Source organism: Capsicum annuum, chromosome 7 (genome assembly GCF_002878395.1).
Source record: "Capsicum annuum cultivar UCD-10X-F1 chromosome 7, UCD10Xv1.1, whole genome shotgun sequence".
Lineage (NCBI taxonomy): Eukaryota > Viridiplantae > Streptophyta > Magnoliopsida > Solanales > Solanaceae > Capsicum > Capsicum annuum.
Genome location: NC_061117.1, coordinates 205,895,160 through 205,908,091, shown reverse-complemented (window position 1 = coordinate 205,908,091; position 12,932 = coordinate 205,895,160). Strand labels below are relative to the sequence as shown.

At 34.6% G+C, this 12,932-nt stretch overlaps 1 protein-coding gene across 50 annotated transcripts; it reads left to right on the top strand.

The window, feature by feature from the left end:
• Nucleotides 1-2,548: 2,548 nt before the first annotated feature.
• LOC107878369 (RNA polymerase II C-terminal domain phosphatase-like 1) lies at nucleotides 2,549-11,879 on the top strand. Of its 50 annotated transcripts, none has more exons than XR_007057802.1 (12): nucleotides 2,592-2,977; nucleotides 3,273-3,594; nucleotides 3,744-3,827; nucleotides 3,914-3,973; nucleotides 5,022-5,180; nucleotides 5,623-5,706; nucleotides 5,861-6,025; nucleotides 6,109-6,231; nucleotides 6,347-6,443; nucleotides 7,473-7,536; nucleotides 8,292-8,771; nucleotides 8,968-9,832. XR_007057802.1 is itself a non-coding variant. In XM_047415393.1 (4 exons), the coding sequence occupies exons 1-4, from the start codon at nucleotides 2,949-2,951 to the stop codon at nucleotides 4,790-4,792; spliced, it is 228 nt and encodes a 75-aa protein (XP_047271349.1). In that variant the 5' UTR covers nucleotides 2,646-2,948; the 3' UTR covers nucleotides 4,793-4,886. The 50 variants fall into 50 exon arrangements, 2 of the variants coding, with proteins under 2 accessions (XP_047271349.1, XP_047271350.1); XR_007057779.1 differs by having other exon boundaries at nucleotides 2,646-2,977; nucleotides 3,489-3,594; nucleotides 6,109-6,188; XR_007057795.1 differs by having other exon boundaries at nucleotides 2,556-3,594.
• The last annotated feature ends 1,053 nt before the right edge of the window (nucleotides 11,880-12,932 follow it).

Genomic DNA, 12,932 nt, shown 5'->3' with positions numbered 1-12,932 from the left:
CACTTGAGAACTTTTGGGTGCGGTGTATATGTGCCTATAGCACCACCAAATCGTACCAAGATGGTCCCTCAAAAAAGGTTAGGAATTTATGTTGGGTTTGAATCACCCTCTATTATTCGCTATTCACTGCTCGATTTGCAGATTGTCGATTTGATGAGATACTTTTTTTCAAAATTAGGGGGAGAAGATAGTGATATCATAAGAGAAATTTTGTGGAAAATCTATCACTATCTCATCTTGATCCATGTGCTTCTATTTGTGAACAAGAAGTACAAAAGATTATTCATCTATAGAAAATTACAAATCAAATGTCGGATGCATTTACTGATCTGAAAAGGATCACCAAATCACATATTCCTGTAGAGAATGTCCCAATTCGAATTGATGTCTCTAAAGGACCATCCACTAGTGTCATAGCTAATGAATCTAAAGCACGCTTAAAGCGTGGCAGACCATTAGGTTCTAAGAATCAAAATCCTAAAAAAAGAAAAATAAATGGTCAAGATGACACTACGAAAGATCCACATATGGAAGTACAAGATTTGAGCAATGTTGATATCCCTGAAGGAATCAATATGCCTGCGACTCAAGAAAATGAGGAATTATCCATAAATTCAAGTGATATTAAAACTAATTTGAATCGATCTGAAATAGTAGTGGATTATGTCTTTGCATATAATTTTGCAACGAAAATCATGCAAGACAGTGAGGATCTTGAACCTCGATCTATCACAGAATGTCGACAAAGAAATGACTGGCCAAAATGGCAAGAAGCAATTCAATCTGAATTGAATTCACTTGCCAAACGTGAAGTTTTTGGACCTATAACTCAAACACCTGATGGTGTTAAGCCCGTTGGCTATAAATGGGTCTTTGTGCGAAAAAAAAATGAAAAAATGAAATACAAAGGTATAAATCATGCTTTGTTGCACAAGAATTTTCACAACGGCCTGGTGTCGATTATAATGAGATATATTCACCAGTTATGGACGCAATAACATTGCGTTATCTTATTAGTTTCACTGTCTATGAGAGACTTGAAATGCATTTGATGGATGTGGTACTAGCCTATCTATATGGATCACTTGATAATGAGATATACATGAAGATTCCCGAAGGATTTAAAATTCCGAAAGCATATAGTTCAAAGCCTATGTATTCCGTTAGATTGAAAAGATCATTGTATGGTTTGAAGTAATCTAGACGCATATGGTATAACCGTCTTAGTGAATATTTATCTAAAGAAGGTTATACGAATAATGAAATTTGTCCATGTGTTTTCATAAAGAAAACAACGTCGGAGTTTGTTATACTTGCTATCTATGTCGATGACATAAACCTTATTGGAACACCAATAGAGATTCAAAAGACAATTGATTACCTAAAGAAAGAATTTGAGATGAAAGATCTCGAAAAGACAAAGTTATGCCTTGGTTTGCAAATTGAACATTTGACAAACGACATTTTTGTTCATCAATGTGCCTACACAGAAAAGGTGTTGAAATGATTCTACATGGATGGAGCACATCCATTAAGTACTCCGATGGTTGTTCGATCTCTTGATGTGAATAAGGATCCATTCCGACCTCAAGAAAAGAATGAGGAACTCCTTGGTCCTGAAATACCATATCTTAGTGCAATTGGTGCACTAATGTATCTTGCAAATATTACAAGGCCTGATATTGCCTTTTCAGTAAATTTGCTAGCAAGGTATAGTTCTGCTCCTATTAGGAGACATTAGAATGGGATCAAACACATATTACGGTATCTAAAGTAGACTACTGATATGGGCTTATTTTATTCTAAAGATTGCAGTTCCGATCTTGTTGGTTATGCTGATGCTGGGTACTTATCTGACCCGTATAAAGTTCGGTCTCAAACAGGCTATGTATTCATATGTGAGGGGACTGCCATATCTTGGAGATCAACAGAGCAGTCTATCGTAGCCGTTTCATTGAGTCATGCTGAGATTATAGCTATTCATGAAACAAACCGAGAGTGTGTGGTTGAGGTCCATAATACATCTCATTCGAGAAAAATGTGGCTTAAAATGTGATAAAGTACCCACGATTTTATATGAAGATAATGCAACATGCATAGCATAACTTAAAGGAGGATTCATAAAAGGAGATAGAAAGAAGCACATTTCGCCAAAGCTCTTCTATACACATGAGCTTCAAAAAAATGGTGATATTGACGTACAACAGATTCATTCAAGTGACAATGTGACTGATTTATTCATCAAGTCTCTTCCAATTACAACTTTCAAGAAGATGGTGCACAAGATCTGAATGCAAAGGTTCAAGAAAGTTCTTATTAGGGGGAGCTAATATGCGCCGTACTTTTTTTTCCTTACGAGGTTTTGTCCTACTGAGTTTTCCTTGTAAGGTTCTTAATGAGACAACCTATATGCGTTTTGTTAGATATTCAAGAGGAATGTTATGATATATATCAATTATAATAAATATCTATCAAAATTTATTTAATATCTATTTAAATTTAATTTATTCATCTTTTAGTATAAAACTAAGGTCAAATTCTGATCGAAGGGCTTCATCGTACATAAGAGAAAAATAAGAATTACCCTTCTTGTTCTTTCTACTGTTATTCTTTATTCTTTCTTATTTTATAGCAGCCACTTGTTTATCAAATTTCTTAGACTGTATCATCTTTCTCTTGCTCTTCTGATTGATATAACCATTGGTTTGCTCCAATGTAACCATGGTTGATTTCTGCTTCAACAATTAGAGACAAATTTCAGTTTGAGTCAAGTCTTGCTTCTTCGATTTTATCTTCATCTTTAGTTTTTTCCTTCAATTTTTAGATTTGGGTGAAAAAATTTATGAAGTTTTGGTGACAGATTGATTTTTATGTTGTCGAAATCTGATAATTATTTGCAGAATTCGTATTTAGCTCGAGTTTTGGGGTAGTGAAGAAATACTCCTCCTATGTTGAGTGAACTTCGATTTTGGGAAAGGTAACAATTTTTAATTCTTTGAAGACACGGTTATTCTCATTCTTTTTCCTTAAATCCTTTGTTATTTTAGTTATCTGATTTTTGGGTGAAACTTAGTTCCTTTAGATTGTACCTGTAGTTTCTCCAATTGTATTAGTGTTTAACTGAGAGTAATTCTTCTATAATTTTTGAGATGTTCAAGCCTTTTGAATTGATAAAATATCTACTCCTCTCAAGATAATTCTGGAAACCTTCCTTTCCCATTCAATCGATCACTAATTCCTTCAATTCCAATTCCTTTTCAATGCCGTCTAAGTAAGAAAAGGTTCCAATCGACGTTGTCGAACTCGATTATAAAGACGGCGATGATGTTCCCGTCGCTGGAATGACAAAACTGTACATGCCTCACGGGATTACGATTTTCTATTACGAGTTTCAACGGAGATGACGTTCCTGTCCGTTGTGTTGCCAGAAATGTAGCCTGCAATATCAGAGGTGGTTATTTCAAGTAAGATTTTAGGACTTTGTGCAGAGATTTTGATGGAGGCCTATTACAGTGTATATCTAAAGTTACATATGAAGATGACATTAACAAAGTTCCTTCTGCTCCTGACGTTAGCAACTATTTGATTTCAGAGGTTAGTGAGAATGACATCTAAAAGTTCCCATTTTTCTTCAATGACAGATATTAGAGTTTCGTGATTATCTCTAATATGGATGGTAAAATTCTGCTTCGTTAATGAAAATTTATGAATAGTTATTTGAGAATACATTATTTGTTGGTCAGGACGAACCTTCAGCTGTAAACGGGAATAAAGATTCACTTCGATTTGATGGAATGGCTGATAATGAGGTCGAAACAAGACTAAAGGTACAATATTGTTATGTTTGAGTACTTATACTCAGTTTGGGTGTGTATCCACACATTTCATGGAACTTCCGTTTTGTTTGTGATAGATGCTGTAGTGTAACCGATTTGATCGAATGGCTGATAATGAGATCGAAAGGAGACTAAAGGTACAATATTGTTATGTTTGATTCCTTATACTCAGTTTGGGTATGTATCCACACATTTCATGAGGTTCAGGAGTACTGGGTGTGCTTATTCTGGTCTCTCTTGATAATTCATTCCATTGTATAGATTATTTTTGCCTCTGCCATGTAATGGAACTTTCATTTTCTTTGTGATAGATGTTGTAGTGTAACATTTACTTACCTTGACCTTTCAGGAAGCACTGTTGACTTCAACAAGTGTTCCTTCTCAAATAAAAAATTTCATGCTAATGATAAAGTTGCAACATGTTACCATATTACAACATTACCTGGGGTCTTCCGTCCATACTACTTTTGTTGTCCTGTCTGATTTCTTTGTCATATTTCGTTTACTTTTTGTCAAGCCTTTTTTCTTGATTATCCTTCACAATGATTAACTGTTGTATAAATGGTGAAGCCAAACTGTTCAAGGTCACATGGGCCTTATGGTGCGTGTCTTAATTTAGCTTACCAACACTATTTGGGAGAAATTAAACAACCAGTGAGTCATTGTTAGGGGATACTGCAGCTTAATATTGTATGGTAGTTAGAAGTTACAACAAGCATCTGGTTAAACGTGTATGTTCTTGAACTTCTGTACAGCTATTCCCTCCAAACATGTCACGGTTGATTGAATTTATTAGTTTGACATCACACGGTAAGCCAAATGCTTCTATGCACATCAAAGACCACATTCTTTTCACATCTCTTGACGGAATATTGATCTGTACATATTTTGAGATCATTTAAGTTATTGTTATAGTTTGTTAAATTTCTCTGGTCTTCATATTGCAGATATGTTAGCGACGGAAGACTATTTTGGCAATATATAGTTAGTTCTTTGACTGGCTATTCTGACTCTCAGTATTTTGAGGAGCTGTATAACTATTATACTACTGAAAAGGTTCTCTCACTTTGAATTACCATTTCTTTTTTACAGCAAATTGGTTTATTGTTCGAGTTGACCAACAGAACATCTCCACTAATAAGAAGTCACTCAATAATGTTACTTTCATTTGTCATTCTTCAATAGGCTTGGCATCTTTGTGATCCAGATGCTGAGAAGGTATTTAAGGCCCTTAGAGCAGCAGGAGTGAAGTTGGTTGTAGTGTCGAATTTTGACACTCAGTTGAAATCAGTTTTGAAGCTCTGAACTGTGATCACTGATTTGATGCCGTAGCAGTTTACTGAGGTAATACGTTTGTCGCTTTTCCTTTTGCTTCCCTTTCATCCTTCCTTGTGCTTGTCTAATTGTGGTTAACAAACATGAATGCCGTTGTTTTATAAAAGTGGAATGTAAGTATTGGTAATTCTTAAAATCTCAAAAACATGTCTTGGTTAGTTACAAGTTACAACAAGCATCTAGTTAAACGTGTATGTTCTTGAACTTCTGTATGACTATTCCCCCCAAACATGTCACAGTTGATTAAATTTATTAGTTTGACATCACACGGGCAGCCAAATGCTTCTATGCACATCAAAGACCACATTCTTTTCATATCTCATGACAGAATATTGATCTGTACGTATTTTGAGATCATTTAAGTTATTGTTATAGTTTGTTAAATTTCTCTGGTCTTCATATTTAAGTTATTGTTATAGTTTGTTAAATTTCTCTGGTCTTCATATTGCAGATATGTTAACGATGGAAGACCATTTTGGCAACATACAGTTAGTTCTTCGACTGGCTGTTCCGACTCTCAGTACTTTCAGGAGCTGTATAACTATTTTACTACTGAAAATGTTCTCTCACTTTGAATTTCCATTTCTTTTTGACAGAAAATTGGTTTATTGTTCGAGTTGACTAACAGAACATCTCCACTAATAAGAAGTCACTCAATAATTTTACTTTCATTTGTCATTCTTCAATAGGCGGCTTGGCATCTTTGTGATCCAGATGCTGAGAGGGTATTTAAGGCCCTTAGAGCGGAAGGAGTGAAGTTGGTTGTAGTGTCGAATTTTGACACTCAGTTGAGACCAGTTTTGAGGGCTCTGAACTGTTATCACTGGTTTAATGCCGTAGCAGTTTCCGCTGAGGTAACACGTTTGTCGTTTTTCCTTTTGTTTCTCTTTCATCCTTTCTGATCCAATAGCTGATATTCTATTTTGGCTTTTAACAGGTAGAAGCAGAGAAGCCTAATCCAACAATATTTTTAAAAGCGTGTGAGTTATAGAAGTAAATCCAGACGACGCTGTTCATGTAGGCGATGATCGTAGAAATGACATTTGGAGTAATTTTTTTGGTTGGATATTATCACTTATACTTCACCAAACGACCCCTTAAAGAGCATTTTAGTTCTCTTGAAAAATACGATTTTGTTGCTTTCTTTTTTAAATACTGAACTTATGTTTCTCCAGATTGCAGTCCTCCCAACCATGCTGGACCTGCTTTTTTACTGAAGCAACAATGCATAAGGATGGTGGACCACTGGATAAGGAGTCTTCAAATACAATTGTAAGGTTTCCCCTTCTCAACCCTATCCCTATCGCATTATATTAGTTCGGTAAAAGGTTTAAATTTGGCTGCACCCTGCTCCATCAGTATAAAATTGGCCATCAAAATCAGTATTTGTACTGTTCTTTCTTGTCATTACTCCTACTAGCAGGTAGGACAGAGTTACATTTGTCCAAAATTTGAGGACTTTGATAGTGTTTTAAACCTTAAGCTTCAAGAAGAGCTATTTTTGAAATAAAGAACTTGAAGTATAAAGGGGAAAGCTTATGTACTGGAAAGCCAATTTGTAATATCCCAAATTTTAGTAGAAAAAAAAAATTGGGTTATTGGGCTAAAACCCAATTTAAAAAGAAAAAGAAAAAAGAGAGTAAAGGGCCAAAGTCGTGCAGGCCTAATTAAAAACAAATAAGGACTTGTCCCATCTGCCAAATCATTATATTATGGAAAATTTTAAGGCTCTTGCCATTTATTTACTAAAAGAAAGGCATCCAACTTGTGAGCAACAAGCATTAAGTAATCTGCCCTCCTACCCATGAAGCAGAGAAAAAAAACAGCAAGTTGTTCGTCCAGTGGCGGGAAAAAAATGAGGTTTGATCGGAAAATTCGTTTGGGTTTAACGTAATCCCTTTTCTGCATCTTTATTGTGATTTCTAGTCTAGGTAATTTATTTTGGGTAGTAAAATTTAATTATCAAAAACTAGATTAAGCATATTAAGGTGTGATTTTGGGCATGAAGTTTAAGAAATTGAAGGTTACCATGAAACCTTGAGGGTTGGGTAGTCTAATTATATTTTTGATGAAGTAATGAGAAATTTCATTGCTGGAATCAAGAAGATGCAGAATAGTACAAAAAGTTAGAGAAAGACATCAGTGTACCAGGGAGCTAACAAAGTTCAAAAAGTTCTCAGGGAATCTATGGGTGAAAGGTTATGTCAACTAACATAGATACAAGGGTTGGGTAGTCTAATTTTATCATGAGTTAATCTAAAATAAGAGAATTAACTCAAGATGGATATGATGTGATTATAGGTTTGATCCAAGAAAGCGATATGAATCATTCGAGGTGACAAATTGGTATTTCTACAAGAGTACTGTGAGTAGTAATCTTGCCACAATTTATGTTTCTTAAATTGCATTTTTATACCATGTTTTGATGAAAACAAGAGGTATTGAATGCTTTGAAAATTTGCACGTTGGACAAGTTCTTTACTTAATATGATATTGATATGGTTATTTGAGATATGATATTACTATTGTGAATATTCTTCACTTACATGAGAAATAAGTATTTGTGATATATGTTTTATTCAAGTTTACATGTATTATTATTGATATGAATTTTAAAGTTAGGTTCTATTCTGAAAGATGTTTTCATACGAATATCCTATTGTTTTCAAAGAATTTATGAATGAAAGTAGACCTTGATTGAATCCCGTAGCTAACGGCGGGATCGTTAGACCTGGTGCACCTTGTATTTACTGATGAATGTTATAGCCCTCGCTAATGGGAAGGTAGTTTCGCATACTGTTACTGCTATGATATGGGACTCTTTTATGAGGGATCCACTGTTATGTGTTATTCTTAATAAAGAAGAATGCCATACTGATTACATGATTTATTCTTGGAAATCTCCCATATATGTATATTTGATATGATATGATGCTTTTTGTGAGTTTATTACCAAACTATTAGTTCACTTGGCTTACATAAAACATTGATATTATTTATTGTTAATGTTTTATGAAAAAACTTTTATTCATGATGTTTTCTGACATGTCCTCATTAAAATAGTTGTGGTTAAGTGTTATTACTCACTGAGCTAGTGTCTCACTCGCTATTATTTTTCAGAGAACATAGGTGACGGTGAGGATCTCATTGGCTAGAGGATTCGAGTAGCATATTCCTGTGAGCCCCACCTTGTTTACGTGGGCAAGAGTTTATTTATTTATTATGTTCTGTTTCTTGCAAACTCTTAGAGTCGCTCCATAGTCATGTCTTTAGATTTTTTTAATATTCTTTTATTATTATGGATTTGTGGAATATTTGATTTTCTCTCATCCTTGGAGATGATTTTCATATTGTTAGTTGGTGGTGTTGGTGAATTGTTGATGATCTATGGTGAATTGTGTTAGTATTGTATGGTGGTTGTGTTGTTGGGTTGTTTGTTGTTGAAATTGAAACAAGAAATTTTCTTGTTAGGCCCCAAAAGGGGGGAAACTTTGTCCGTTTTTCTGTAGAATTCTGATGAGGCTTGCTTTGGAGTCCTAACCTCCTTAGCGCCGGTCATGATCCTATTTTGGGTCGTGACAAAGTTGGTATCAGAGCCATGTTAGGTTAATTCTAAGACTATGGAGCACACGATAGTAGTAGAATCTCAATTATGGTTATGTTGTCGGCCATTTCTATAATTGTGATTCTGCGAGAGCGTGATAGGATGAGTCTTGATCTTCTTTCTTATTCTTTCGTACATGTGAGATATTTAGGATCAATTAGATGAATCTAATTGTCTTGTTTCGTTAATCAGATGGTTTGTAGAGCAACTACTGGTAGGGGAAGAGTTGGATCCCACAGAAGGGGCTGAGGTAGGGGTAGTCGTGATACCGCGGGGAATCGCACTGCCACTCCAAGAAGTTCAAGAGAGCCCACTCCTGAAGGAAATACTAGTCCACTTCCATCATCTCTTGAGGGTAGTACTGCTGAGGTATTTGCTTCCATGCAAAGAGCCATAGAGGGCTTGGCCGATCGACTGGATAGACAGGAGATGGGTGATCAACGTAATGCTGCACAACCTCAGCCACAATTCCAGGCACTTGTTCAGACTTACAACTGTGGAAATAAGGAGGTATCTTTGCAGGAGTTCCTGAAGTTGAAGTGACTAAAATTCACAGGTTCAGACAGTTCAGCTGATTCTCAGTACTTTTTGGATGGTACTTTCAAGGCGTTGCGGGCGTTAGGGTGTTCTAGTGAGAGAGCTGTGGAGCTGGCATTGTACAAGTTGAAGGACATGGCTAACATTTGATATGATACTTTATTGCTAGGAAGGCCTGCAAGAGAAGCACCTCTAACCTGGGATGAGTTCACTAAGTTCTTCATGGATACCTTTCTTCCTGAAAGTCAAAAACAAAAATATGCAGCTCAGTTTGATGCCATGCATGGGCGAAGATATGATTGAAGATAAAACAATTATGTTTCATAATATGTGGTACAAAGAGTTATGCTTTATAGTATGTGGAACAAAGATTACATTGTTATGTTGTTAGCTTGTGAAAGTATTACATATAATCATTTGTTGGTACAAATAGTGCTAGAGTTGTGGTACATGGTTGGTAGTAGTGGTGGAGAATTAAGACTGGCTTTTCTGAATTGAACTTCCTAAACGTCTTCTTCTTTGGGTGTTGTGTTGCAACATCATCTTCAACATAGCAAGATATAATGTTCCAATATCCAGATCTGTCACAAATAATGTAAACAGTAATTATCCATGATATAAGAACAAAAATAAATTATTACTAGTTCAATAATTGCACTACTCAAGATGCATAAAGAAAGAAGTGGATAAGCAAAAGCTTATTAATAAATTTAAAGTATTAATTAAGTGTTAAGAGACCTAGTCGGAATTCAGGAAAAATGGTGAATACCAAGTAATAAATCTCTCTTTGTCTTTTGCTTTCAAAGTTGGAGATGCTCCTTTTGCTGATTCTGTGCATAGAAAGATTGATTTTTTAGTTAATTGCTCCAAGCTTTCAAAGGAATAAGGAAGAGTAATAGAAGAGAATATATCACAGAGCACATCACAACAAGTTTCGTAATATCCTCTAAAAATTCAGCGAACTACTTCTAGAACCTGAACTTGCTATTCATGTTCTTTGTTAATGTTTACCCACTTTTTCTTTGAATAATAAAACACTCAGCATAAGGTGCATAAAAGAAATTATGTTAAGACAGTAATGATGTGAAATTCCATTGATGACAATCGATGAACTTATAGTATAGGTATGTATATCTCACATAAATATTTTTCATTGAATAGTTTCAAGAAAAGTTGAAATTTTACCGAATCCAGTTGTTTAGTTTCCTCTATGACTTAGCTGACAACTTAGTATCCTTCAGATATTTGAAGAATATAACTTATTCAATCATACATGACTTGTCTCACTTTCAAAAGTACCAGGTCACTTTACCCCTATCCACCAATATAGAACAGATGAGAAGAAATCACCTAGTGGTTGTCTCTTTTGAGAATTGAACCTAAGACCTCATGGTGCTTAACTCACTTTATTGAAACATTATACATGTATTCTTGGGTGTTCTTGTGAATCTTGCTTGGATGTAGAACACCAAATGTAAAATGTGGCTTTTGTATACATTTAACAATGACCATTGTGTTATCAAGTACAAACTGAGAGAATAGAACTAAGAAACTGAAAAAATATCAAGTAATAGAAAAGTGGAACAAATGTACCCTTTTCTAGCAAACATCTCCTTCAGGTGGACTTTAGTTTTCATCGAATAATCAACGTCTTCAGCAGCCTATCCACATCTACAACACATTAAAACCACAAGGATTAGTAGTGATATCAGTTAGCAAGGTACAAACATAGGTCCAACCAATAATGATGTGAGTAATTTGTATTCTTTCAATACGGAATAATGATGGATTAAAGAAGGAAATGTATTAGATTGTATATTAAGGAGATGACTGACCTATTGGACCGTTGGGTAGATGATAGAGGGTAAGTTGGTAGTTCTTTTCTTCAAAAATCTTCATAGTAGTGCAAACAAGGAAGAACAATATTTCACAAAATTCAAAAATAATTGCAAAAAGAAAGTTGTCCAACCTGCAAGTATATTTAACAAGAATGAAAGAGAGTAATATAATTAGTAAGAAAATAGTATAGTATAAATTATATTGAAGACATTATAAATATTGAGAGAGAATATGAAAGCAATTTGTTCGTAATATTTTATTTTATTTTCATTGGAGTCGATGGCTCCATTTTTTGTTTCAGTTTGAGCATATTCTGGCATTCACTTTGTTGTTCGGCTTGTTCAACATAAGAAGTAGAATTTTTTTTTTGCTTCTTGCTTCCTTCTTTGATATGGAATGTGGATGGTGCAGGAAGAGAGGGCATGATGTTTTCTTTTTCAGCACAGGATAAAATGTGGACTTTTCCAGAGATTGTATGATCAGTGCAGAAAACTACTTTTTTCACTTGAATTCTGAACAGATTCTGATTCCGTCTCATTTCAGTATGTTGCATTGATTGGGACTCATTTTGTGGAAAAAGATATTTAGTTTTATGTTTGTTGAATAATTATGTCAATGTGTATATTTGATGGTTAAATTTTTTACCTCAGTTGAAGCAAGCTCATAAATCTGTTTAGCTGTAAGAGATAATAATTTTTCTCATTCTTTTCCACTAATAGTTCCAATTATTGAGCCAGTTTCATCTTTCAGATTTACATCGAATCGGCACCTAAAGTAGTATACATTAGTAGTTTAGTTAATAATGAGAAATATGTTGTTGATATTGTGGATGTATGTGTGTATAGTATTAGTACTCAAGTTCCTGGGAGTCAGCATATTACTCTCATGACACTTCATGCATTGAATTTTTCTCTTCTCTGTATTTCGTACTTCTTGAGGACACTTTGGGTAGCCTAAGACAAAGCAATGTTTAAGGCTGTTTGGTAGAATTATTTGTGCCTCTATTGTGAAAGCATGACCCTGTGGAAAAAGTGTTATTACCATGAGAAGAATAAATTTTAGCATAAGTTATGAATTAGGTGATTAGTGATGGTATGAAAATCTCGTTGTGATTGAATGGAAGCAATTGATACTATTTCTTCATCTACTGGAGCAGAAACCAGAGATCCAATTTGGGATGTGCTTCTCGTAGCAAAAGAGTTGAGCATTTCAGCATTTTCTGCAACCCTGTTTCAATTGTTGGTTGATGGATATTATCATATTAATAATAATGTACAAGTTAGTACAAAGTAGAGTAAAGTATGTTTATACCATGAGTGCAGTTGAAGGCATTCTAAATATGGTAGATCAATTTACATCATTGTGGTAAATTTTGTCGTCAATGATATGCCTACAATAATTATAATAACAATACTATGTTATAGAAGAAAGCAAAAGGTGATATAAGTAAATTAATTATGGTACGTTAGTTAGTTTACCATTGTATTTGGATAGTCCAACACGTCTGATACAGATGACTGGATGTTGTTGATACTGTGTGAGGAGCTTTTTGCCTTCTTCATCAATGAGAGCTTTTTCCCATAATGTCAATGTGTAAGCTTGTTTGCCGAGTATATTATAGTAATTAATATATTGTATAATTTATTTTTGTAAAGTAAGAAAAATGGTCCAACATATTTTGAATGCTGGCAACATATTTCCTACTATCTTGACTAATTTGAAAATAGGGATGCTAAATTTTAGTTTTACATTTGTAAGAGCAAAGTAGGAGTTGGTTGATG